Source organism: Mastomys coucha, unplaced genomic scaffold (genome assembly GCF_008632895.1).
Source record: "Mastomys coucha isolate ucsf_1 unplaced genomic scaffold, UCSF_Mcou_1 pScaffold6, whole genome shotgun sequence".
Classification (NCBI taxonomy): domain Eukaryota; kingdom Metazoa; phylum Chordata; class Mammalia; order Rodentia; family Muridae; genus Mastomys; species Mastomys coucha.
In genome coordinates, this window is record NW_022196912.1 from 20,082,038 (window position 1) to 20,109,105 (window position 27,068).

General features: G+C 41.1%; 2 protein-coding genes and 1 long non-coding RNA gene across 6 annotated transcripts in view; 1 reads left to right on the forward strand and 2 right to left on the reverse strand.

Annotated features, from left to right (window-relative positions):
• Window positions 1-5,648, reverse strand: part of Slc30a6 (solute carrier family 30 member 6) — a 34,641-nt gene extending 28,993 nt beyond the window's left edge. The window contains exons 1-2 of the mRNA XM_031357779.1: window positions 5,530-5,648; window positions 725-811 (exon numbers count right to left, since the gene is read on the reverse strand). Of these exons, the coding sequence (XP_031213639.1) occupies window positions 725-811; window positions 5,530-5,532 (90 nt within the window). The 5' untranslated portion in view covers window positions 5,533-5,648. The remainder of the gene's footprint in view (window positions 1-724; window positions 812-5,529) is intronic.
• Window positions 5,649-8,007: 2,359 nt separating this feature from the next.
• LOC116081154 lies at window positions 8,008-25,367 on the forward strand. The gene is made up of 2 exons (XR_004114723.1): window positions 8,008-8,116; window positions 25,015-25,367. It is a non-coding gene; the product is annotated as an uncharacterized LOC116081154 (long non-coding RNA).
• Spast (spastin) overlaps window positions 13,610-27,068 on the reverse strand; it is a 48,202-nt gene continuing 34,743 nt past the window's right edge. For all 4 annotated transcript variants that reach the window (XM_031357777.1, XM_031357778.1, XM_031357776.1 and 1 more), the window contains 4 exons: window positions 25,242-25,321; window positions 21,630-21,700; window positions 15,527-15,567; window positions 13,610-13,906 (listed from right to left, as the gene is read on the reverse strand). In XM_031357777.1, the coding sequence (XP_031213637.1) occupies window positions 13,784-13,906; window positions 15,527-15,567; window positions 21,630-21,700; window positions 25,242-25,321 (315 nt within the window). In that variant the 3' untranslated portion in view covers window positions 13,610-13,783. The remainder of the gene's footprint in view (window positions 13,907-15,526; window positions 15,568-21,629; window positions 21,701-25,241; window positions 25,322-27,068) is intronic.

Below are 27,068 nucleotides of genomic sequence, written 5' to 3' on the forward strand. Positions count from 1 at the left end.
GGCCCACACTCCACAGGGCAGAGGGAAGGGGCTCATACTCCACAGGGCAGAGGGAAGGGCCCACACTCCACAGGGCAGAGGGAAGGAGCTGAAACTCACATGGTGCATTGTGGAAAGAGAGAACTGACTCCCCAGTTGTGCTCTAACTTCTACATATGTACTGTGGTTTGCATGCACGCGCACACACACACACACACACACACACACACACACACACACACACGTCATCTAGAAATCTAGAAATGTGGGAAACTGAATGAACTAGAGGAGTGCCTGTGGCTTGTCATCAATTGACAATGAGACAAGTCAGCAGGGTTGAATTTCCTTGGTTAGAGTCAGTAGTTCAGGGACAGGGACAGGAACAGGGACAGGGACAGGGGCAGGGGCAGGGACAGGGGCAGGGGCAGGGAAGGGTGAGTGAGAACTTAAAGAGGATTAAGAACTTTCCAAAAGGAAGGGTATGAAAGGACTTAAAGCTAAGAAGTGATGATTAGTTTTTACTTTGCCTGCACCTGGTGTAGCTGGTGTTCGTGGAGGCCAGAGTGGATCCCTGGACTGAGTTACAGACAGATGTGAGCTACTGAGTCGGTGCTGAGAACTGAATGTGGGCCTTCTGCAAGAGCAGCCACTGCTCTTAACCTGAGTCCATCTCCAATCCCTCAATCCTCAGCTCAGTGTAATAATGTGGCTTTGCAATAACTGAAGCTAAGGTTGAAGAACTTACCCTCCGGTCAGCTGCTACAAGTCTAAATTCCTGTAGTAACTTTCCAAAAAAAGATCTCTGTGGCTTTCGAAAGAGATGAATCGTCCCCTTTAAGACAAACATAAAAATACAAATCAGCCTTAAATATCTAATAATCTTTAATGCTCTTCTGATTTGAGAGTACCAACAATTACCTTATCAAATGTTCTACACGGCAAATACCCTACACGAGTTACAGGCACTTATTGATTTGATATGCAAATACCCATATGAGAAGCAAGTCATTTTTGATAAGTTGTCCAACATCTCAAGGCTAGCCAACAGACACTTAGGAAGTCAGATGTAGGCAATTTTAGCTCTGGATTACCCCCCTCCCAAAATAATACATTTCCCTAACAAAGCTAAGCAACTATATAGTAAAACCCCACTATGCTCTCTTTTAGGCAAAGGATCTGAGGGATTCTCCATGATCGCTGTAGCCTACAACAGTATAGGGCTAGTGTGAGTATTAATAGCTTCCATTAACACTCATAAGGACTGACCTTTCCCTGTGCTGAGAATATGTTATGCTCCTAGGAAGTTTTCTGGACCAGTTTTCCAAAATAAAATATAGCTATGTTTCAAGAGAAAATTTTATTATTCCAGAAGCAATCATTTTGAAGGAGGGAGAGAGCTCTTTCCTGATCGTCAGAGTGACATGTCACAATGACTGCTGAGAAGCACACTTAGGTGTTTTGGTTTCAGTGAAATCTGCTCTTGAATGGTCAAGGCACGGTCACCATAACAACCACCCTGTGTTTCTACTTCACTGAACTTTGAGTCAAATACTGAAGTTGCGGAAAAACCCTGGCCCGGGGTCGTGATGTGCCTTGACACGGTGGCACAAGCCTTTAAATGCAGCCCTCAGGAGACAGAGGCAGGTGCATCTCTGTGAGGGGATTCATTGTGGGACCCTGTCTCAAAAACAAAACTCAAAAAGACCCTAAGTGTGAAAAACCTTGAGACTGAACTGAAGCAGACATACTGTTCCTACATTGTTGTTGAACACACTGCAGTAGTTACAGGACGGTGTAGGTCGGTCTTAGAGATGTTATTAGCTTCATTATGCTGAGACTAAGGAGGGTAAAAAGGAAAGAGCAGCCACCACCACCGCCACGCTAGGGAAACCTGGTGTAAGAGTGACTGAATCTCAGCACTCGGAGATGGACACAGGAGAATCACAAGTTCATGGCTGTTCTAGGCTACACAGCAATTTTTGAGGTCAGCCTGGGCTATCTGATACCTTGTCTCAAAAAAAGAAATGCTGTTGATGAAAGGTAGCACGCATTTTTAGTCTGAAAATTTTCATAAAAGGTAACAAAACAGTAAAGCAAACTTTTTTTGGGTGTGGCTAACTTAAACACAACCCCAAAGAACAATGTTAGTGTAACCAAAAGGCCCTGAGAAATTAACTCAGTTTTAACTTTTTGTTTTCTTTTGTTTTTGCTTTTTTGAGCAAGGTCTCATTATGTAGCCCTGGGAGTCCTATAACTTATTATGTAGACCAGGCTGGCCTTGAACTCAGAGAGATCCACCCACATCTGCCTCCCCAATGTTGGGATTAAACAACATTGGTGTGGCACTAGACCAGGCTCTAACTCTGGTTCTCAAGTTGAAATGCTATGATCCTTCAATTCAGTAACTTGTGTTGTGTCCCCCAACCATAAAGTTATTTTAGTTGCTGCTTCATAACTGTACTTTTGCTACTGTTATGAATTGAAATATAAATATCTGTGTTTCCTGTGAAAGGATTGTTTCACCTCAGGTTGAGAACCACTGTTTCAATTCAATTCTATTGTTAGGTTTTTTTTTTGTTTGTTTGTTTTTTTTTGAGACAGGGTTTCTCTGTATAGCCTTGGCTGTCCTGGAACTCACTCTCATGTGTCATCCTCCCCAACCCCGCCCTGCCCAATTCAATATTAAAAGAACAACAAGCCGGGCGGTAGTGGCGCACGCCTTTAATCCTAGCACTTGGGAGGCAGAGGCAGGCGGATTTCCGAGTTCGAGGCTAGCCTGGTCTACAGAGTGAGTACCGGGACAGCCGGGGCTACAGAGAGAAACCCTGTCTCAAAAAACCAAAAAAAAAAAAAAAAAAAAAAAAGAACAACAGATGGGGCTAGAGAGATGGCTCAGCAATTCTGAGCATTAGCTGCTCTTCCAGAGAGCCTGAGTTCAATTCTCAGCATCCGCATGTCAGCTCAAAACCAAATGTAACGCCAGTTTCATTTGAGCTGAAGTTCTCTTCTGCCTTCCATGGGTAATGTACACATTTAGTGAACAGACATATATGAAGAAAAAATACCCATCCTCATAAAATAAAAAAAATTCTTTTAAAAATAGACTATTTTCATCTGAAGTGAATTGTGTGGAAGCTGAGGGCAGTACACGCCAGTAATCTCAGCACTGAGGAGGGCAGCCTAGGCCAGTGCTTCTCAACCTTCCCAATGCTGTGCACCGGTAACACAGTTCCTCATGTCCTGGCGACACCCCCCAGCCATAAAATTATTTTGTTGCTACTTCATAACTGTAATTTTGCTGCTCTTATGAATTGTAATGGAAACATGCAGGGTGTCTGATGTGACCCCTGTGAAAGGGTCTTTCAACACCCCAAAGGGGTCCCAACCCACAGGTTGAGAACTGTTGGCCTATGGTGCATGGCAAAGCCACTCCCACAATAAGGCAAAAGAAGGCAAGAAAAGATGTATGGAGTGTTTTTACCCCTAAATAAGCTGCTTCATCAAGCTGTCTAGGGAGCAAAGGGTGGCAGGAACAGGGAAAGGTGAGGACACAGAAGGGAGAGAGGGATCGTTGACAAGTAGTCAAACTACAAATGTATTTGTGTGGAAATGTCCTTTTTAACACAGTTCAGTGGACGTACACAATGAGAATTTTAACATGTTGCCTAACAGTGCTCCTTGAGCCAGGTGTGCTGGTGCACACCATTATTCCCAGAATTGGGGAAGCAAAGGCAGAAGGATCTTCATGAGGCTAGCCTGATCTACATACTGAGTTCTGAGATAGCCAGAGAGATCCTGCCAAAAGCAGTCTGATTCTTGGATATTTATTTGGCCTGAGCCCAATTCAGAAAATTATTTTAAAGATTTATGTTTGTGCCTCTGTGTCTGTTTAAGCGTGTGCTATCCATGTGTGTGGATGCCTGTGGAGGCAGCAGGTTCTTGGAAACGGAGTTACAGTTGTAAATAGAAAGTGCTCTCAAGTGATGGGTCACTCATCTCTCCAGCCCCCAGTTTATCTCATGGACTTAAGTCACTTTAAGTTTAGGTTAAGAGGATCAACAGCTATTTAAAAGGCAGAGGGCCACTTCCTATGCCATCCTGACACTATGGAAGTGAGGTGGCTCAGTTTATAAAGTGCTTGCCATGAAAGCATGGTTTCTGATTCAGTGCCAGGCATGTATCAAGATCCAACATGCCCCTGTTTCCAGAGTGCTGGGATTAAAGACATGCACCACAACTGGTTTATTTTATCCATTTTCTGTACCCAAACGATTACTGAAATTTTATGAAAGTACTGTGTGTGATTTCTCTCCTACCAAGGGCTAGAAATATGACTCACAAGTTAAGAGTATTTACTGCTCTTACAAAGGACAGAAGTTCAGTTCCCTGTGCTCACACTGCACTCACAGTAGTCTGTAACTCCAGTTCCAGGAGATTCAACAACCTCTTTTTCCAGGCACCAGGTATGTACTTCGTGGACCAACAAACAGGCAGACAAAACATCCATACACAAAATTAAAAGAAAAAAACAAAAAAACCCCCCAAAACCCCTCAGAACCAGAGAGATGGCTCAGTACTTAAGAACGTGTGCTGTTCTTCCAGACGATCCAAGTTTGGTTCCTAGCAACCACATCTGTTCACAACTGCCTGTAACTCCAGCTCCAGGGGATCTAATGTCTCTTGGCTTTCTCCCACAGCTGCACTCACATGCACATACCCACACAATTTAAAATACAGTAAATTCTTTTAAAGATCTTCATCAGACATTTTAATGTATTTTAAAGTAATTAATGTAATTTTTTTTTAATATCCAAAGAAGAAAACTTTACAGTGGCAACAGTAAATATGTCGTTGTCATATGTAAGTTACCAATAAGGGCTCAATGAGTTTTTGTGATCTGTTCAAAGAGCGGCCAGCACTCTTGACATCTGAAAACCTGCTCACCTTTTACATAATACTGAGAGAATTATGTTTGACTTATGAGTTTTGTTGTTTGGTTTTAGATTTTTTTTTTTTCGGGTAGGGTCTCTATGTAACTCAGGATGGATTTCAAAGTGCAACCCTCCAGCCTCAGCTTCCTGAGTTGTAGGCCACAGGCATGTGCCATAACACTCAGCTTAATTAATAATTAACCTAATAATTTTTAGGAACAACATGACATTCCAACAACCACAACGTGCACTAGAACCTTTCACTAGCTGCTCCACTAACCCTCTGTAGCCGCTGGTGCTTAAAAGAGGATGGTCAGTGCCGAGCTATTTAAACACTGAAATGCAAATGAGTGAACACGCCCTGTAAAACCCTACTCCGGCATCAAGTCGCTCATGGTGTTCCTTGTTTTCAGAAGGTTTAATTTTAACATCAGGAAAATCTGGGATTCCCCAGCTGTAGAGGCACAGAGCAGGAATCCTTAAAGGACCGGAGCTCTGGGGACCCCAGCGCAGGCCCGACCACGCGGTTCCGAGCGGCTGCGGTACAGCAGGGTGCTCGAGCGAGGAAGCAGGAGGAGATCACCCCGCAAGAATCCCGCACACCCCACGGCCAACTCACCATGGTAAGGAGCCGTACAGCTCCCGCCGGAAGACGCTCTGAGAAGTCGCATTTCTCAAGCGGAAGGGGCGGGCCTTCAGGGTCCGATTGGTTGCAGGCCGACGGGGGCAGGACTGCGCATGTGCTCAGGTCACCCCCCTTTCCGGCTACCGCGGCCTGAGAAGTGGGCGGGTTACAGCTGCTCTGGGCGGGGCTGCCGCCGAGGGAAAGGTTGGGCTGCTATCACCTTGGGAGGAACTTTGAGCCTGTTCAAAAGCTTCTACCTGAGTGTGAGTTTATTACATTAATACTCCGGTTTTAAAAATGAAGAAGCAGGGACATTAAGAAATGTCACAGTAAGGCCGGGCGTGTCTCTAGGTGATTTCGAGGTCAGGCTCCTCTACATAGACTTAGCCTATATTAAAATACATTTCTCAAATTCCCAACTCGGTTTCATTAAAAATAATGTCGCAGAAAACGCTTGACTTAAGAACACAAGGATTTAACAAATTCAGATAAATTGAAATCATGTAACTTTTCTCATCATAATGCAATAAAAGTTTTTAAAAAAATGACAGGAACCTATGCCATAATAGTTTGATTAAACACGCCTGTTTGATCTCAGAACTCAGGAAGCAGAGGCAGGCGTATCCTTAGTGACGCTATTTCAAAAACCAAGGTGGATGTCAACCCTTAAGAATAAGGTTGTCCTCTGGCCTCCACTGGCACTTTACTGGTGCACATCACTGGTCAGGGTGAAGCATTGCCTGCATATAATTCTAACGCTGGAGGCTGGAGCCGGAAGACTGCACTACGCAGCAACACCTTGTCTCAAAACCAAAACCTAAACAAACAAATAAACAACAAACATAAAACCAAACCAACCCGTCCCCCCCCCCCCGCCCCCAATCACAAAGTGGGCTGAAGAGATGGCTCTTCCCCAGGCTCCAGATTGACTCCAGGCATTCACGTGGCTACTGCAGTTTAAGATCTGACACTTACCTCCACTAGGTGGTAGAGCCCTTATGCATGACCCATAACACACAAGGGTTTAATTGCCTAAACTGAGTGCAAACTTGTAACCCTATAGATTTGGTAACTGAGGTAGGAATATTCAGTTCAAACATACTTGGGCTTTAGAGTAGGTCACTGTCAGTCCCGCAGTTAGTGAGATCAACTTAAGGAAAGAATAAGCGCTTATAGCTTGAGTCCACGGCTTTCTGGGTGGTGCCTGTCTTGGGAGGCTGTGGCAGGACACTGAATTCAAGTCACACTTCACTACCTAAAGTACCCAAAAGACGTGACAGTAAGAAAGGGACTTCTTAGGAAGAATAGTTTTGGGGGCAGGGGGAGGATGGGTGAGAAAAGGACTAAAATTTATTATACACTAGCAAACTGTCCAAGAACAAAATAGTTTTAAGAATCTGAAGCATAGCCGGGCGGTGGTGGCGTATGCCTTTAATCCCAGCACTTGGGAGGTAGAGGCAGGCAGATTTCTGAGTTGGAGGCCAGCCTGGTCTACAGAGTGAGTTCCAGGACAGCCGAGGGCTACACAGAGAAACCCTGTCTCGAAAAACCAAAAAAAAAAAAATCTGAAGCATACCTTAAGTTTTATCTGTTTCACTGTTTCACAAGCTAGTGTGGAACTCAGTATAGCTGATTTTGAATTTAACATACTTGGATTTATCCCTAAGACACGTTTTAAAATCTCTCCAGTTTCTTTCTTACACAGTAATATTATAGCAGTCTATAAAGATTGTATTTGCAGACCTTATCTATTAGGCACTGATCTTAGTGCAATTGTAAGAGACACATGCAAAAAGAAAAAAGATTAAAGTTATTTGTAAGTAGTATGTCAAAACTTAAGATAATGTGCTAGGTATGGTAGATCACGCCTTTTAGTCCTAGTAGCTAGAGGTAGAGGCAAGCAGAATTCTGTGAGGTCTAGGCCAGCTAGAACTTCACAGTGATACCTTGTCTTTTAAAAAGGAGGTGGGGAGGGGACTGGTGAGATGGCTCAGTATGTAAGAGCACTGATTGCTTTACTGAAGGTCCTGAGATCAAATCCCAGCAACCACATGGTGGCTCACAACCATCCATAATGATGTCTGGCGCCCTCTTCTGGGGTGTCTGAAAACAACTACAGTGTACTTACATATAATAAATAAATAAACTTAAAAAAAAAAAAAGGAGGGTGGGGGAGTTGTAAAGATTGACTGGGTAGTTAATTCATAGTGGTCAGAGAAGTTTTGTTGTTGTTGTTTTTCGGAGACAGGGTTTCTCTGTGTAGCCCCGGCTGTCCTGGAACTCACTCTGTAGACCAGGCTGGCCTCGAACTTAGAAATCCACCTGCCTCTGCCTCCTAAGTGCTAGAATCAAAGGTGTGTGCCACCAACGCCAGGCTGAGAAGTTTTTAAAATATTTTATTTGTCTGTTTAGGCGTCTGAAGGCCAAAAGAGGGCATTGGAATGCTGTGGAGCTGAAGTTAAAAGGCTTTTGTAATCACCAAATATGGGTGCTGGAATTCAAACTCAGTCCTCAGGATTGAGCAGGAAGTACTCTTAACCACTGAGCTATCTCTCCACTCCCTCAGAAAAGCTTCTACAAGGTGAGATTTATTTCTGAGTGATAAATATTCTTGGAAAATGACTGTTTTCCAGGCAGAATAAACTAAAGCAAATATCTCATTGGAAAGGTGTATTTCAAGCTGGTTGGTTACCACATCCCTTTTCCAGCATTTGGGAGGCAAAGGCAGGCAGGTTTCTGAGTTTGAAGCAAACCGGATTTATAAGATTCCAAGGATAGCAAGAGTTCCAGGATAGCCAGGGCTATACAGAAAAACCCTGTCTCAAAAAACAAACAAAAAACAAAACAACAACAACAAAGAGCACTGGAGAGATGGCTCAGTGGTTAAGAGCACCGACTTTACTTCTAGAGATCCTGAGTTCAATTCCCGGCACCCTATGGTGGCTCACAATCATCTGTAATGGGATCCTGTGTCCTCTTCTGGTGTGTCTGAAGACAGCCACATTGGACTCATATACATAAACATAAATATTTTAAAAAGGAAACAAAAAATTCAAAAAAAAACCCCAAACACTAAACTACAAAACATATTTTGAGATTTAAAAAGGTGGCAACATATAACATATGGCAACATAAAATCTGAATCATGACTTTACTAGAATGAGAACTGATTGATTTACACAACTGTAATGTCCAAGACTGTTGGCAAACTATTTTGAGTTAGGACCCATTTAAATTAATCTTTTTAAATGAGATCATGTCTCAGGTAGCCCAGGCTCAACTGAAGTCACTATGCTTGGGAATACAGGAAAAATATAAACACAGCCTAATTTTTCAAAGGCATGCTCCACAGGAAACAAGTTGAAATACAAACACCATCCCAAGCCTATTAAGTCCCCTTAGATTGAAATCTAATACTGAAAAATACAGACTTTTCCCCACAGTTCTATTTCACGGTCCTAACTTTTGACTGACTGCTCATACTTAAATAGCCCATCATTCTAGATGACCTTTTCAAGGCACCTGGTCTGACACCACACTCTGGAGGATAACAGGAATAGTGATTTCTATATCAGGCTCTAGGCTGTTATTTGTAGGTCTTCCTTTTAAGATAGCCAACGGCTGGCATCTGTAAATGTAGATTTGAAGTAAGTTTACCACTACATGTTCACTGTTGCTGGAGGAATACACGTGAGGAGTCTTAAAATCTGTATTTTACGGATTCTGTGGCTCAGTGGTTATCTTTTCCCTGGGGGTGGGGTGGGGAGAATTCAAGCCAGTTACCTGTTTCTCTTTCATTACTCTTCTCTTCTCACAGGCATGATGCTGTCCCACTGTCACAAAAATCTTTCCTATGTTCCTGTTCTGTCCTTCTGATGACTGGTTTAGCATTAAAAATATTTGATAGAATGCTTGAGTCAGTTACTTTTTGTTGTTAATTTTCGAGTTTGTAATTTCTATTTCTCTGCTGAAAATCAGGATCTCTTTCTTGTCCCCTTTTCTATAAATTAATCAACACTTCCAAGGCATCTACTGTTCTTCCCTGAAAAGGGGGCAATATGTGCATGTCTTTCCATTTATTTTGATTGTAGATTACATAACTTTCCTTTGGAAACTTAGATATTACTGTGTATTTGATCTTAGGTACTATTGTGAAAACTCTCAATTCTGTTTTCTTCTAAAGAATGCTATATCTAAGATGGCCAGTGGTGGCACATGCCTTTAATCCCAGCACTTAGGAGGCAGAAGCAGGCAGATTTCTGAGTTCAAGGCCAGCCTGGTCTACAGAGTGAGTTCCAGGGCAGCCGGGGATACACAGAGAAACCCTGTCTCAAAAAGCCAAAAAAGAATGCTATATCTATTTTGGATTTAATTAAAAAGATAACCTTGATACTAAAATTATTTTAAATTGTCAGAGTTTCTGTACATTTTGTCCTTAGAGTTTGCATTTTCAACATTAAAACTCTACCCTCAAACAGCAGTATTTTTTGTGCATTTTTTGCTGTCTTTCAGAGTTTTTCTATGACTTGGTTTTTGAGACAGGTCTACTGTGTAGCTCTCCTTGGCTGGCCTGGTTAGTCATTCTCTTGGGGTCACCCAAAACCACCATAAAACACAGACATTAATATTATGATTCATAACAGTAGCAAAATTACAGGTATGAAGCAGCTATGAAAATTGTTTTATGGTTGGGGGTCACCACAACCTGAGGAACTACATTAAAGAGTTGCAGCATCAGGAAGAACCACTGCTTTGTGTAGAACAAATTGGCTTCAGAAGTCCCCCACTTTGCCTACCCACTTTGACTCTAGGGTGCAGGAATTAAAGTCATTCACTATCACCACAGGCCTGTCTGTTTTGAGAGACAGGGTCTAAGTAGCTCGGGCTAGAGTGGAGATTATATGTCGGCCTTGAATTGGAAGTCCTCCTTCAGCCACACAAGGACTGGAGTACAGAAGCACTCCCTTTGCTCAGCTCTTTAGACTTGGCTATCTGCTGGGTTCCTTTGAATATCCTGCTAGATGGAAAATTTTGGAAAGTACAAGGATTTGAAAGGAATCTGTGGATGACAGAGACCAACTTATCCAATACCTTCCAAGATTTCCTTTCTCATTTCCAGCAGCTTTAGAAGCCTGATATACCTCTTCATCTGAACTTGTTGGCTGCATTATGCTTGAATTTCATTTTCAAATGAACTGCACAAGCTGGAAACTGAATATATGAGAGCTCTACAAACAGGAATTTATGTCCATTAAAACTGGTCTGGGTTGCTATCCAGAACCTTCTATTCACTGCTTTGCATATTCTGCTCAGAGTTTATTGGCAAAAGAGTTATAAAATGCTCCATGAAATTACCTCCCCTGAAATATCAAAGACTATAAAAATTAAGGCAAAACAAAGTTTGTCATTTATTTACAATACAACCCCATGTTATGTAGGTGTGTGCACCCTTTAAGTCATTTGTTTTGCAGATATAAAATTAAGACTAAAACTGAAACCATCATTTAAAGGAAAATCTGATTCAAGAAAACAAAAAGCAGACTGTTAAGTAGTTCATTCTATCAAAGAATTAGCTTTTGTATGATATATAAACAACTTTACAGTATAAACAAAGAATGACACATGTATTTAACTTAAAATTCTGTTTGTCCTGTTAAACATAGAGAGACAAAAATAAATTCAGTGAGCATCTAGTCTCAGAAAAGCTTTATAGCCCTAGCAGATCTGGAAAGATTGTATTGAGTCTTTCCTTTGGCTCAGTTAGGTGATCAATAAGTTCACCAAGCTTACAAGGACTCTGTCAGGTTAACATTAAGAACTACCAATCCTTATTACTTAAACACAATCTTCAACAGTAAACAAAGCTCAACACAAAATCTAATGTTAATTTGGAAAAGCCCAGTAACTTCTATCTGAAGAAGAGCAAGCCTCCTGGTGTGGGGTGCATAGCAGCATCCCAGCACTTGGGAGATGCAGGCATGAAGATCAGTTTAAGGTATTTATAGGCTACCCATTGAGTTCTAGGCCAGCTTAGGCTCCATGAAACCTTACCTTAAAAGACAGTAACAAAATGGCCTTCCATATAATATACCTGGGTCACACAGCATCACGGAGAACATTTTCTAACAGTAGCTGAACCACCAACCTGATGAACAAAGGTGCTTCTCTACAGCGATGGACAGTCACACAGTAAGACTCTGAACTTTAGAGTAGCTTCATTTTGTATCTTTTAAAATTTAAAAATTTTGTTACCACCTAAAACTTGTCCTGAAAGAACCATGAATTAAGCATGATTGTAAAGGCTCTTCTTTTTAAACACCGAGCTGAAGCCTATCTCAATACATAAATAGTGGGAATGTTGCTGTCCTCTCCTAAGTGAGAGCCTTACTGTAGATGTCTGGGTTGGGACTGCTGCAGTTACTCTCACCATCACGGGGGATCATCAGTATTTATAACAGACGGCGCTAACATTTGAGACCTTAAAAGACACTGCCCAGAACAAAAATTATACATAGCTTCGGTTTAAATTTGTTTTCCTATTGATCAAAACTTCATTTTTATGATCTAGGGATATCTGAAATCATGATTAAGAGATGTGATTTAAATTACAGCTAAAAATAGCATATGATTCAAAGAAATAATCCATCTTCTATGTTTAAGTAATAAATCTTTAACAAGAGCAAGGGTAAAATTGAGGATGTATGTCTTTATCATAAAAATTTTATCTGGGGTAAAGGGCAAGTGTTTTAGTATGTTTTCTCAAACATGTTGCTTACATGAAAAGTTGGTGTTACTACCACAAAATTATTCTTTCTACCCATGAAATTTTATATAGCATCATTTAAGCACCAAAGAAAAATTCTGTAAACAAACTTTTAACCAGTAAACTAATGGCAAATATCTATTTGCCTTTATACAATCCTTAAAAGGCCTCACATGAGCCTCTACTTCCTATAGTACATTTTTATAATAAAAGTCCAGCCATATTTATACAAACAATAAAGAATTACTATACATTTTACGGAAACAAAAGGTAGGTCAACAGACTAGCACTTTTTAGTTACAAAGTAAGCACAAGAAACCTATAAAATATATGCCATTTAGAAAAATTCGGTATTTGAAGTTTCATGAAAGGGACAGTAATTAGTAAGAGGTGGTAGTGCCCCTGGCATTTAGTTGTCTGTAAACAGTAAGAAAATGATAAGCAATAAATTAGAAATGTCTTACCTCCTAATATGTCCCTTCTCTCACACTGCTGCCTCAATTTATAAGTTAAAACTGGCTCTCTAGCTGGGCAGTGGTGGCGCACGCCTTTGACCCCAGCACTTGGGAGGCAGAGGCAGGTGGATTTCTGAGTTCAAGGCCAGCCTGGTCTACAGAGTGAGTTCCAGGACAGCCAGGGCTACACAGAGAAACCCTGTCTAGAAAAATCAAACTGGTTCTCTAAAATATTAGAATAACTTCACCAAAAAATGAATTCAAGGTGGAGTAAGTTAAGTCTACAGTGGATCTCTGGCATATTGGAAAAAATACTGCAGGGCACAGGAGGACTGACGCACATGTGACACAGAGTGAATCCCACTTTCAAACCTCGGCTGTGCCAGACTCTCTCTTGCTGTCGCTATTAAGTTGCTTTCTAAACTGTTTGGCAGCAAGGCAATTAAAACAGAAAACTAAAATGTAAAAAGAACACATTAAGTGTTTAATGTTTGTATACCTAGGTGGAAAAAAGTCTCACAGATGGGAAGATTTCCATTTGGCACATTGGAGTTGGTAAGAAAGCAGGAAAGAACTCAAAAGGCTTGGTATTCCAATCATGGGGCGCTAAGGGAACAGTAGGAAGGAAACCAGAAAATAGACTGCTGCAAGGCAAACACTAGGAGACAGACAACAGAGGGCTCTTTGTGTCTTCACCACCCACTGTCTCTTCAATACTTTCATCTGGATCCGATGTACAAATTATTATTTACACGATGATTATTATCAGTAATGAACCAGAATCTGTTTTTGCTGTGCTCTAACAGTGCCCACTGAGAAAACCATTACCATCATGCAAGAAGGCCTTAAACAAAAATTCCATTCATATTGCATATTTTATTTAGGTCTGTCTTCTTGTTCCTCTTCAAGTTTGGTGCACAAAAATGAAAACTCTAAAAGGTCCTGTAAACGAAGTCTGGGTTCCTGTAGCTGAAGCTCTTGTTTTTTGTTCAGTTCAGTGTTCTGCGGGCTTAAGAAGGCATTCGTTCCTTTAAACAGTGGTGTCTCCAAAGTCCTTGTTCCAGCGCATGTATGCTTCTAAGGTCTGAGGACTCACACTGCGTTTGATCTTTTTTAAGGATTCTGTGAAGTCAGATAATCGAATATTTCTCATCTAGATTAAAAAAAAAATTGACACAGAAATGATGAACACATATACAGTGGAAAATGGGCTAAAAGTTTGTTAATTTTTTAAAAAAGATTTATTTATTGTTATATGTAAGTACACTGTAGCTGTCTTCAGACACACCACAAGAGGATGTCAGATCTCTTTATGGATGGTTGTGAGCCACCATGTGGTTGCTGGGATTTGAACTCAGGACCTTTGGGAGAGCAGTCACTGCTCTTTACCACTGAGCCATCTCACCAGCCCCAAAAGTTTGTTAATTTTATAACAGACTCAGACTTATTCTTAGAAAATCATGCTAATCATTTAAATGTATTTTATATTATATATTAGGCAAGTTTGCTATACAACATAATCATACAAAAATGTATGCCACTGTACTCTTGTATCTAGCTTCACAGATATTAACAGTTCAAAGTATATTTTTTCCTCAGTAAAAAAATAAATTAGAGAAAAATCTGACAAAATGCAAATGGAAAAATTACTTAATTCTACCACTAGAAAATATAACTGTAGTAATTTGAATAAGAATAGCCTCTATAGGCTCATATATTTGAATGTGTGATCTGAAGTTGAAGTTGAGAAGGGCAAGGAGGTGTGGCCCAGTTGGAGGCGGAAGCTCTCAGCTCCTGTCCCAGGAGCATGCCTGCTGCTTGCAGCTGGGCTGGTCACAGCTGCTATTTTCTAAGCTACTCTGGTCATGCTGGTTTTTTTTTTTTTTTCAGAGACAGGGTTTCTCTGTGTATCCGTGGCTGTCCTGGAACTCACTCTGTAGACCAGGCTGGCTTTGAACTCAGAAATCCACCTGCCTCTGCCTCCCAAGTGCTGGGATTAAAGGCGTACGCCATCACTGCCCAGCTTTTTTTTTTTTTAAACAATAAAAAAGTAACTAAGACAACAACTAAAACTTACTTTACTTCTACGTATTCTCTCCATAGTTTTCTAAGTTTGCACACTGGTCCCCTTTATTTACAATAATCATATCTGCTAATTCTGCCAGGCTTGACACGGAGGGAAAGGGGTTGGTGTCAATAAACCTGAGACTTTAAAGGACATGCTGTAATCAGCATGTCAGTTGCTTGCTTGTACAACTAACTTGCTATTATTTACACAGCTGTGGGCCAAACACAATGCCTTATAAATGCTAGCAGGCAAGCATTCTATAACTGGATACATATCCCTAGCAACATACAAGAATCTTCCTAACATTAAATCAAGTTTCTTGTAACTTTTTATTCAGTACTTACATGACTCGATAAGAGAAAATGACTATGCATTTATTTATTTACTTATTTACTTTCGAGACAGGGTTTCTCTGTATAGCCCTGGCTGTCCTGGAACTCACTCTGTAGACCAGGCTGGCCTTGAACTCAGAAATCTGCCTGCCTCTGCCTCCCAAGTGCTGGGATTAAAGGCGCGAACCACCACTGCCCGGCTTGACTGTGCATTTTTTAACTATTACCAAAAAAAAAATCACCGTAACTTATTTTATATTTTGAAATGAAACAAAGTTAAAATTCTCTTGTTTCTAATTAAACAGACTAGAAAAAAAATTATGAGTTTTAGAGGATCCAAATGAAAATAAAGTCATCATAAAATAGCACATACCTCACTGGCAGACATATTCTTCACCTGCTCTGGTTTCAGTTCTGTAAAACATAAGTCAGATACTTAAAAAACCATTTTGAAGTTCAAGTTTCTTATTGGCAAATATAAGCACAGTGATCTAATGGTACCTGTGTAATATAAATCCTTAAAGTCATAAGAGAACACAAAAAACTTACAAATGCTTACAAAAGAATACTACACGGGCCAGGCTGTGGTCACACACACCTTTATTTCTTTATTTTTCGAGACAAGGTTTCTCTGCATAGCCTTGGCTGTCCTGGAACTCACTCTGCAGACCAGGCTGACCTCAAACTCAGAAATCCACCTGTCTCTGCCTCCCAAGTGCTGAGATTAAAGGCGTGCGCCACCACTACCTAGCAGCACATACCTTTAATCCTAGCATTTTGGAAGCTGAGGTAGGCAGATCTCTTGAGTTGTGAGTTCAAGGCAGCCTGGTCTACAGAGTAAGTTTCTAGACAAACAGGGCTACACAGAGAAATCTTGTCTTGAAAATCCAATAAAAATAAAAACAAAAACAAAAAACTACTACTGTGTCTTAGGAATAAATGTTGGCATTCAATTTCTTGCATATGCTTCAGACAACAGTTTACAAACTTGAAATAGAAGTAACAAGAATGCAAGTTTTTTGCTTATAAAAGATTATTTTAATTTATGTGTGTGTAAGGGTGTTTTGTCTGCATGTATGTCCTTGCACCACGTGCACATCTGGTACATGTGGAGGCCAGTTATAGTTGGCTTTGAGTGGCCATGAGGGTATGGGAATCAAACCTGTGTTCTCTGTAAGAATAGCCAGTCTTAGCCGGGCAGTGGTGGCACACGCCTTTAGTCCCAGCACTTGGGAGGCAGAGGCAAGTGGATTTCTGAGTTCGAAGCCAGCCTGGTCTACAGAGTGAGTTCCAGGACAGCCAGGGCTACACAGAGAAGCCCTGTTTCAAAAACAAACAGAAACAGAAACAAAAAACAAAACAAAACAAAACAAAAAGAATTGACACTTTGCTGGTGGTGCATGTCTTTAATCCCAGCACCCAGGAGGCAGAGGCACACAGATCTTTGTAGTTTTGAGGCCAGGCTGGTTTGCAGAGCAAGTTCTAGGACAGCCAGAGCTACACAGAGAAATCTTGTCTAAACAAAGAATAGATACTTCAGAGAAGATGATTTACAAATTTCTCTTACTTCTCTCCTCTTCTTTAAAAACAAACAAAAAACCAAAACACTTACTACACTTATACACACACACAGAGCAAGTACCCTTAATGATATCTCTCAAGCCCCTCATTCCTATTCTAATATTATCAACATCACCATCACCATCACTTCATGTGTTATGGGTGTTTGCATGCATATATATATGTCTGTGCACCATGTGCATGACTGTTGCCTGCAGAGGCCAGAAGTAGGAGTCAGATCCTATCAGTACCTGGAGTTACTGATGTTTGAGAGCCCCCATATGGGTGTTGGAAATTGAATCTGAGTCCTACTAAAGACAAGTGCTCTTAACCACTGAGCCATCCCTCTAGCCTCTGCTCCCCATTTCTATTGACTAAAAACAAAAGTCTCATGAGTTTTGTAGGCAAATTGGATTGAACTAGAGAATACCATCCTGAGTATCTCAGACCCAAAAGAACATGAATTACCATTATTTACTCACTAATAAATGGATATTAGCAAAACAGTACAGAATACCCAGAATACAAACCACAGAACTCTATAAGGTTAACAAGCCAAAGGGCCCTTGGGAGGGAGAAGAAAGCAGAGTTCAGACAGCGGGACGAATGTGGGTGGGAGAGGGAAAGGAAGGGGCAGGGAAAAAGGGAACATGGTCAGTTATTTGGGAATGGGAGGACCAGCAGAGTGAATGAAAGGTGGGATGTGGGAAGTGGGGGAACCTCTAGAATGTACCAGAGACCTGGGAGGTGACAGACTCTCAAATGAAATATCTACAACTGGGAGAGGGAACTTGTACAGTCCACCTCCAGTAGAAAGACAGGGTATCAAGTGGAGGTATGGGGTTGCCACCCCACAGTCCTAACTCTGAGCCAGCACTGTTCCTGTCTGAAAGAACTGTGAGACCTGACCCTTTGGATGCCTGCTTTTAGGAGGTGGAGGTATATCTACTATGATGGCTTCCAGCCTTCAGTCTTACTCCTGAGAGAATGAAAGAATGTGCTGAGGCAGGACCAGTCCCTCAGTTTGGGGGGTGAGGTGGGGTTCTCACTTTGAGGAGATTAAGGTGTTTGTCTCTGAGGACCCTCCATCCCATGGGGGCTTGTCTTTGGGAGGTTGAGAGGTATCTCTTACACAAATGTGGGGCTCCTGCCAGGGACTGGGAATCAGTGGAGGACCAAGATTTGGGTCCTGGAATTCATCTGTAGACTAAGCTGGCTTCAAACTTGTAGATCCACCTGCTTCTGCTTGCTGAGTGGTGATATTAAAGATGTGCAACACACACACACACACAGAGTAATGTCTTAACATCAACCTCAGTGTTCTTATGCTTAAGAACTTTCCTTGCTCCCTCAGATTCTACACAGCCAGCTTCAGTGTTTGTTTTTTTCCATTTGTTCTTAAAATGTTATTTTTGGTATGTATATGTAAGCCGTCATACACGTGTGTGGGTGCCAACTATGCACTCAGGTCTTCTGCATAGGATGTCTGGTATCATCTTTTATTGCTCTTTGCCTTATTTCTTAGAGCCAGGGCCGTGAGGGCTGGAGAGGTAACACAATCTGTTACCTCTTGCTCCACAATCATGAAACCTGCAGTTCAGATCCCAGTACCTTGTGCGTACCCTCTGCTCCAAGGAAGGTGGGCACAAGAGAACTGCTAGGGTCTGCAAACTTCTAGCCTTATCATGAAAACCTAGTTCAGAGACACATGCTACCTCAAATTAATTGGCAGGGAATGATAGACCAGGGTGTCTCACTACCTCTTCTGGTCTTCTTGCTTGTACAAAAGCTCTCTCTCTCTCTCTCTCTCTCTCTCTCTCTCTCTCTCTCTCTCTCTCTCTCTCTCTCAAGTAAATACACAAATAAATTTAAAACAAGAACAACATAAAACAAGGTACCTCACTGACCCAGAACTCACTATTTGGCTATGCAAACTGGCTAGCTAGCCTCTGGAAATGTTCCCTAGTCCTGGGGACTACTACTAGCATGTGGAGGCCTGTCTGATTTTATATGTGCGTGTTGGATATTCGAATGCAGGAGGATTTTTATTTTTGCATAGCAAGGGTTGTAACCTGAGTAATCTCCTAGCCCTTAGGCTTCTCTTGTTGTTGCTGTTGATTGTAGTACTGGGGCCTGAACCAGGGCCTTGGACACGGCAGGCAATGCCCACCCACTGTGCTGTACCTTGATGCTCCCTTTTACACTGCAACAAGCCTTCATCTCACTATCTAGTCTGTGCTGGCCTTGTACTTGTTACCCTCCTATGTCAGCTTCCTAAATAGCTGGGATTACAAGCCTGTGCCAGCGTGCCTACCTATCAGTAGGTTTTTATAACTTCAGAATACTAAATCTAAAAAGCTTTAACTATCTGTTTTAAAGTCTTTTATTTTATTTCTGTTTTATGTATGGTGTTTGCTTACATGTATGTCTGTTTACCAGATAAGTGCTTGGTGCCTGCAGAGGCCCCCAGAGCATGTTGGAGCCCTAAAACTGCAGTGTCAGATGGCTGAACTGAATTGTGGGTTCTGGGAATTGATCTCTAGTCCTCTCAAGAGGAAGCCTGTCTTCTCAAGAGAAAGCAGCCATCTTTCCAGCCCCCCTCTTCCCTTCCTTTTTTTTTTTTTTTTAAAGATTTATTTATTATTATATATGTACACTGCAGCTATCTTCAGACGCACCAGAAGGGGGCATCAGATCTCATTATGGGTGGTTGTGAGCCACCATGTGGTTGCTGGGATTTGAATTCAGGACCTTTGGAAGAGCAGTCAGTGCTCTTACCCGCTGAGCCATCTCACCAGCCCCCCTCCTCCCTTTTTTAAGACACACTCTCACTATGTAGCCCTCCTGGGTCTAGAGCTGTCTATGTAGACCAGGCTGACCTTGAGCTCACAGAAATCTGCCCTGCCTTCCTAGTACTGAGATTAAAGGCACATGCCACCACAGCTAGCTGTAAATCTTTTAAACTATCACGTTATAATTCTAGTTAAATAAACATGTATTATTATTTTACTTGATATCCCATATATTCATAGTAAGAGAAGTATATACATAAAAATACTATATATGCTATGTGACTAAAATCTGTCAAAAATCAGTAAAACAGCTGGGCATAATGGCACATGTCTTCAATCCTAGCACTTGGGAAGCAGGTAGAACTCTACAAGTTTGAGGCCAGTCTGCACCACATTCTGAGTTCATGGATAGCCAAAATTATATAGAAAGACTCTGTTTCAAAAAAAAAAAAAAAAAAAAAAAAAAAAAAAAAACAAAAAACAAAAAAAACCCCAAAAAAACAAAAACAAAAGCAAAAGTAAAAACTATTGTTTTCTTTTATACAATATGCACTATATGTGGATGGAATTTTTGTAATTGCTGCTGTATTTTTTGTTTTTGTTTTTTGGAGGCAGGTTTTCTCTGTATAGTCCTGGCTGTCCTGGAACTCACTCTGTAGACCAGGCTGGCCTTGAACTTAGAAGTCCACCTGCCTTTGCCTCCCAAGTGCTGGGATTAAAGGCGTGTGCCACCACCGCCCGGCTGCTGCATTTATTAAGTCCAGTTCAGACAAGGAAAACTCAACCATTTGGATAGTCTTTCTATTTAAAGTCTGGTTCAAATCTATTTGCTTTGATTTAGTGTTAGGTTGTTTGCGGACCCATGAGATGCACTTATATACAAGGTAGTAAGACTATCTGTGGTCATTATCACTGTGGCTTTTTCTTTTTTGGTTTTGTTTTGTTTTTTTGTTTTTTGAGACAGGGTTTCTCTGTGTAGCCCTGGCTGTCCTAGAACTCACTCTATAGACCAGGCTGGCCTTGAACTCAGAAATCCGCCTGCCTCTGCCTCCCAAGTGCTGGGATCAAAGGTGTGCACCACCACCACTGGGCTACTATCACTGTTTTTAAGACTTGTTGAGAGGTCTACAGCAGTTCTTCAATCTAAAGATTACTATGTAAACCCAAAACAGAGGTCAGTGTAAAACTCAGGGTTTGGATGAGTGCTGATAAAGTTTAGAAAGGAAGAAAAGATTATAAAAGGGTGAAGCACTTGCTCATGAGCTACTCTTCCATGTTCTGCAGATTGTTTTACATTTTAATGATTTATTGTAATTATAATTAAGCACTCTGTGTTTGTGTGTGTGTGTGTGTGTGTGTGTGTGTGTGTGTGTGTGTGTGTGTGTGTAGAGGGTGTTGTACAAGTCCAGTGCAGATGTTCCAGAGGCTAGAGGCATTATACCCCAGAGCTGGAGTTACAGGTAGTTGTGAGTTGCCTGACACTGGGGCTGAGAACTGAACTCAGGTTCTCTTCACAGCTGAGTCACCTAGCCAACCTTGTTTTACATTTTTAAAGATTTTTAATAAGGAAAAGATGAAAAACATGCAACAGAGAAAGTGTGTTTTCCAGAAAACCTAAACTATTTACTTTGATAGCATTCACAAAAAAATGTCTTTTCAGTGATACAACTTAACCTTTTTAAAATGATATTTTATGTGTATTGGTGTTTGGCCTGCATGTATGTCTGTGTGGATCCCCTGGAACTGGTGTTACAGACCGTTGTGAGCTGCCATATGGGTGCTGAGAACTGACCCCAGATACTCTAGAAGAGTACCTAGTGCTCCCAACTTCTGAGCTATCTCTCCAGCTCCAACTTTACTTCTTTTATACAGATGACTCAGTGGCCAAAGGAATTCAATTCTTAGCACCCGCATGACAGCTTACAATTGGCTGTAACTCAGTTCTAGGGCATCTGATTCCTTCTTTTGATCTCTGTGGGCACTGCATGTATATGGTACAGTGCATTATAAGAAGGCAAAAATCTCATACACATAAAATAAGATGTAAAACTATGCATCTCTCAAGACACTAAACATAACGTGGTCTATTCAAAGCTCTAGTGTTTCAAATGCCTTCACACTCACCTCGGATTGGACCCAGGGCTGCATCCTTGGCCAAAGCTGTCAGATCACTTCCAGAGTATCCATCAGTCATTCTGCAAACGGAAGCAAAAGATGACAAATTATCTTTTCTGCAGATTAAAACTTCCCTTCAATCCTACACCTCACAAGGTATAAGCAGAAGGACCATAAGCCTGAGGCTAACTTGACTATATAGGAAGAGAAATAAAAAGTCCCAACAGAAGGAGCACACAAAAATCTCTACACAACAAGCATGCACCATTTTCACTTTAGAAGCAAGCTAACAGTTAACTAGTTTGATTTTTGTTTTTTAAAAAAATATATTTATGTATATGTATGCCTGGTTTTATGTATGCACACAACTGTGTGACTGTTACCCACAGTGGCCAGAAAGGGGCACTGGATCCCTCAGAGTTGGAGTTGGCTTACAGGTAGTTATGAGCCACCCTACGTGAGTGCTTCAGGGAATCCAACCTAGGACTTGTGCAAGGGCAGCCAGTGCTCCTAACTGCAGAGCCATCTCTCCAGTGTCAAGGTTTAACTTTTTAAGAGCACGGAAAGGCCCATTTATAACAAGGACACACTCTAACACTGGCTCCTTAACATTCCTAGTTTTCAGCATTAGAGAACCACTCCTTCACACCAGTCTAACTTGGAGCCTACATGGATCCAAAGACAACTACGAAGGAGGCCCACACACTTATAGATGACTATGTCATATGCCATGGCAAAAGAATAGACACCTACATTAGAATAAAGTATACTGTCTTAGTTTGGGTTTTACTGCTGTGAACAGAAACCATGACCAAGGCAACTCTTATGAGGATGACATTTAATTGGGCTGGCTTACAGGTTCAGAGGTTCAGTCTATTATCACCAAGGCAGGAGCATGGCAGCATGTGGGCCTGGAGGAGCTGAGAGTTCCACCTCTTGTTCTGAAGGCAGCTAGCAGAAGACTGACTTCCAGGCAGCTAGGATGAGGGTCTTAAGCCCACGCCCAGAGTGACACACCTCCTAATAGTGCCACTCCCTGGGCCAAGCATATACAAACGATCACATATACTCTGAGGCAGGTCACATTAAATTATAAACATATCTCTTGAAAAGGTAAAATTTCTAAGCCATTAGTATCCAATCAACACCATAACCAGTTACAAATTTTTTTTAAAAGGGGGCTTCTTATGTAGACACCTAGTAGCCTCTATCTCCCAAGTGCTGGGATTAAAGGAGTGCACTACCATGTCTAGCCACAATTACTTGTTTGGTAAGTTATTTCATCTCTTTACTGGCAAAGAGCACTCCCTTAGTGAGGTAGAATCTAAAAAGGTGTATCTCTTTAAGTATGGACAGACAGAGACAGTTGTACAAAGGAAGTCCACTGAGTAGGATGCACAGCAGACAGGGCAGCCAACAGATGCTCCTTTTTATGCATCTAAGAATGATGAGGATGGGGCAGGAGAGGTGGCTCAGAGGTTAAGAGCATTGACTTCTCTTCCAGAGATCCAGAGTTCAATTCTTAGCAACCACATGGTGGCTCACAACCATCTGCAATGGGATCCGATGCCCTCTTCTGGTGTGTCTGAAGACAGCTACAGTGTACTCACATAAAATAAAAAAATAAATATAAAAAAAAAATGACGAAGATGATGAGGATTATTATTCATGTTTTTCAAGATAGTTTCTCTGTGTAGCCCTGGCTATCCTGGAATCAACTCTATAGACCAGGCTGGCCTCAAACTCAAGAGATCCACCAACCTCTGCCTCCCAAGTGGTGAGACTAAAGGTGTAGACTGCCACTGCCAGGCAAGAACTAGGTATTTTTTTTAAAAAAAAAAATTATTTATTTTATGTATATGAGTACACTGTCACTGTCTTCAGACACACCAGAAGAGGGCATCTGATCCCATTACAGATGACTGTAAGCTACCATGTGGTAACTGAGAACTGAACTCAGAACCTCTGGAAGAGCAGACAATGCTCATAACTGCTGAGCCATCTATCTCTCCAGCCTGGAACTAGGTATTCTTAACAAATTACTACTCAACTACTTAAGTTTTGAGTTTTTTTAAAAGGTATGGGTGTTTTGTTTGCTTGCATGTATGTATGTATGTATGTATGTATGTATGTATGTACGTACGTACGTATGTATGTATGTGTATCTGTACCACATGCACGGAGGTACCATAGGAGGACAGAAGAGGGCATCAGATCCCATAGGAGTGGAATGTAGATGGTTGTGGCTGCCATCTGGGTAGGGAATCAAACCCAGGTTCTCTGGAAGAGCAGAGATTCCCTTTAAAATCTGAAGAGGAGCTTCCTTAAAGGTAATGACAGAGAAAAGGCCTGCCTCATGGGGACAGTCATGCAGAGAGCCTGCAAGGGGAGTCTCCTCAGCCATCTCTAGGAGAAAGGCTATATCTCACTTTTTAGTAAGTCTTGAGGGGGGCCATGGAGAGTTTAACATCACGTGATGTTAGTTTGAGAAAGCATATATGATGAAGAGAATTGAAGAGTCAGATACCATGAAGAGCTGTCAGGTCACAGCAGAGACTGCATCTCTTTTTTCTCAGGGAAAGCTGCAGGGAGGTGTGGCCTGGTACTTTTAAGCTGTGGAAATTCTAAGAGTGATCACTGTCCTAAAGACATGTGCTCTAACACCAATGACTAATCCTCACCCTGCTTTGTTATAAAAACATTTTTTACTTTAACTTTCTGTTGGAGTGTTTTGCCTGTGTCTGTGTACCAGTTGCATGCCCACTGTCTGCAGAGGATAAAAGGGTGCTGGGTTGCCTGGATCTGTGGCTTCAGACAGCTGTGAGCCACCAGTGGGTGCTGAGCGTCTCCCCAGCCTCACAGAAAGTTTTTGATGGGAGTCAGGAGAGAGACCAATCTCTGGCCTTCACTGCAAGACACTGCAGTGAGAGTTGTTATTCCTGTGTCGCAGCTCATTTTGGTTTTGAGACAGGGTCTCTGTATGCAACACAAGTTGGCTTTGAAATCATGATTTTCCTGCCTCTCCCTCCTGAGTGCTTAGAAAAAAGGTGTGCACCATCACACTCAGCTTCTACACTGTGTTTAAAAGTATTTTTTCTGATGACAAGTTAAAAGTGATTTCACCTAGTACAAAAGAGCAAGTATATATGAATATATCTGTATTGGTCTCAACTACTGAGGGGATTTTACTTTTCAAATTATTTTAATATCATGCATAAACCTCATTTATAGAAAGAACATAAAATTCTTATTAGTACAAGTCTAGTAGACAGAAATTCTATTATTTAGGAAGAAAATAAAGGACAGAAAAGATAAGGAAAATAAATTTTCTGGTAAATGAACTGCACACTTCAGATAAACTTATTTTAACATTTGCTTTTGTTTTGTTTTTAAGACAGAATTTATCTGTGTAACCCTGGCTGTCCTGGAACTAGAGCTGTAGACCAAGTTGGAGATCCCCTACCTCTGCCTGCCAGCTGGGATTAAAGGTGTGTGTCACCACCGCCATGGTCTAGTTATACAACTTTTCATATTAGCTTATTTAAACAGCACAGAAAGAAAAATCATTACAAATGAAACAGATGCCATAAGACTATGAATTAGATGAATGAAACTACTTACCTAGCAAGTTGTGCAAGTTCTTTTTGGGTCAGTGGACTTCCTTGTTTACATAACAGGTTTTTAAGTAGAAGTAGTCTTGTCTGGAAGTACATATCAAAGAATTATAAATAAAGCTCAATTTGATAACAGAATTATAAAATCTGATCTGTGTTATTTACTAAACTAAGAATTAGCTTAATGTAGTATTATAAAATCAGTTCCTGATTGTTACCTTGGATCTCACTTGTTAAATATAATGAAATATAATATTCTGTTGGAGCAGCTGGTATTACTAGCAAGGATACTCAAGACCTGAACTAGAAAACTATAAACTTTAAAAAAGATTTATTTTTACTTTGTATGTATGAGTATTTCTCTGAATGTATATATGTGTACTGTATGTGTGTCTTGTAACACAGACAACAAAGAAGGATGTCTGAAACTGGAATTGCAGTAGGCTGTGAGCTGTCATGTGGGTTCTGGGAACTGAGACCATTTGATAAGTACAGGAAGTGATTGTCTCAGCTCCAAGAAACACAATGTTTAAAAAAAAATTTTACTGACGTATGACTTTATATAGCAAAGATTTTATCCATCATAGTTATATGATTTAAGTAACTTTTAATTATATAGAATTGTGAAACCGCTGCCATAATAAAGTTTTAGAGCATTTGCTACCCCTAGAAGTTCAACCATGCAATTTCTAATTAATCCCCACTCCTACCTCCTTTCCTCTCTAACCACTGATCTGACTGTATTTCTAGAACCTGTCTTTTTTAAACATTTAATTTAAAAAGAATAAGATCGGAGCTAGAGAGATGCTCAGTGGTTAAAAGCACTGGCTGCTCTTCTAGAGGACCCAGGTTCTATTCCTAGCACCCTCATGGGAGCTCATAATTATCTGCAATTCCAGTTGCAGGAGATCTGACCTCTTCTTCTGGGGTGTCTGGGGTTCAAGTACACACATGGTATACAGATACACAACAGGCAAAATGCCTATACACAGAGATTTTAAAGAAAAATGAGTAAATAAAATAAAACAATAAAATCATACACAACTAGTGTGTATGCGGCTCCTTGTACTTACTACCCTGTTTCTGAGATTTGCTCATATCACTGAATACAGTATGTGTGCCCATGCATGTTTTTTCAGTCCTGTGGGTGGGTCAAACCCAGGACCCTACACATGCTGGGCAAGTGCTCGATTTCTGAGCTACATCCCAATCCCTGGGTAAGCAATAAATTTCTGAGCTAAATCATACTCATTAACTGGATTCACTGTATTTGTTTATCCATTAAGTAGCCGATGAACTTTGTATTGTACATGTTGAAGTTATCAAGACAGCTGCTCTAATATTCTTGAGCCTGTCTTCCTCCTATGGGGAAGTTTCCATTTCTCTTGGGTACATGTTGGGGAATTGCTGGATCTTATTTAAGTTTATGGTTATTGGTTGTTTTGTCTGTTTGTTTTTTCTTTCCAGTTTTCAAAATGGTTTCTCTGTGTAGCCCGATCTTGAATCTCATTTTATAGGCCAGGCTGGCCTCAAACTCAGAGACCTTCTTGTCTCTGCCTCGAAAATGCTGGAATTAAAGGCATGCACCACCACCACCTGGCATGGTTATGGTTTTAAGAAATTGTCAAGCTTTCTTTTTCTTTTTTTTTTAAGATTTATTTTCATCTTATTAGTATGGGTATTTTGCACCCGTGTGTGTGTGTGTATGTATGTATGTATGTATGTGTGTATACCACATATATGCACTGCCTGTGGAGGCCAAAAGAAGTTGAATCTCCTAGAACTGGAGTCACACTTGTGAGCCACCAGTGAATTCAGGGAATTGAACCCTATT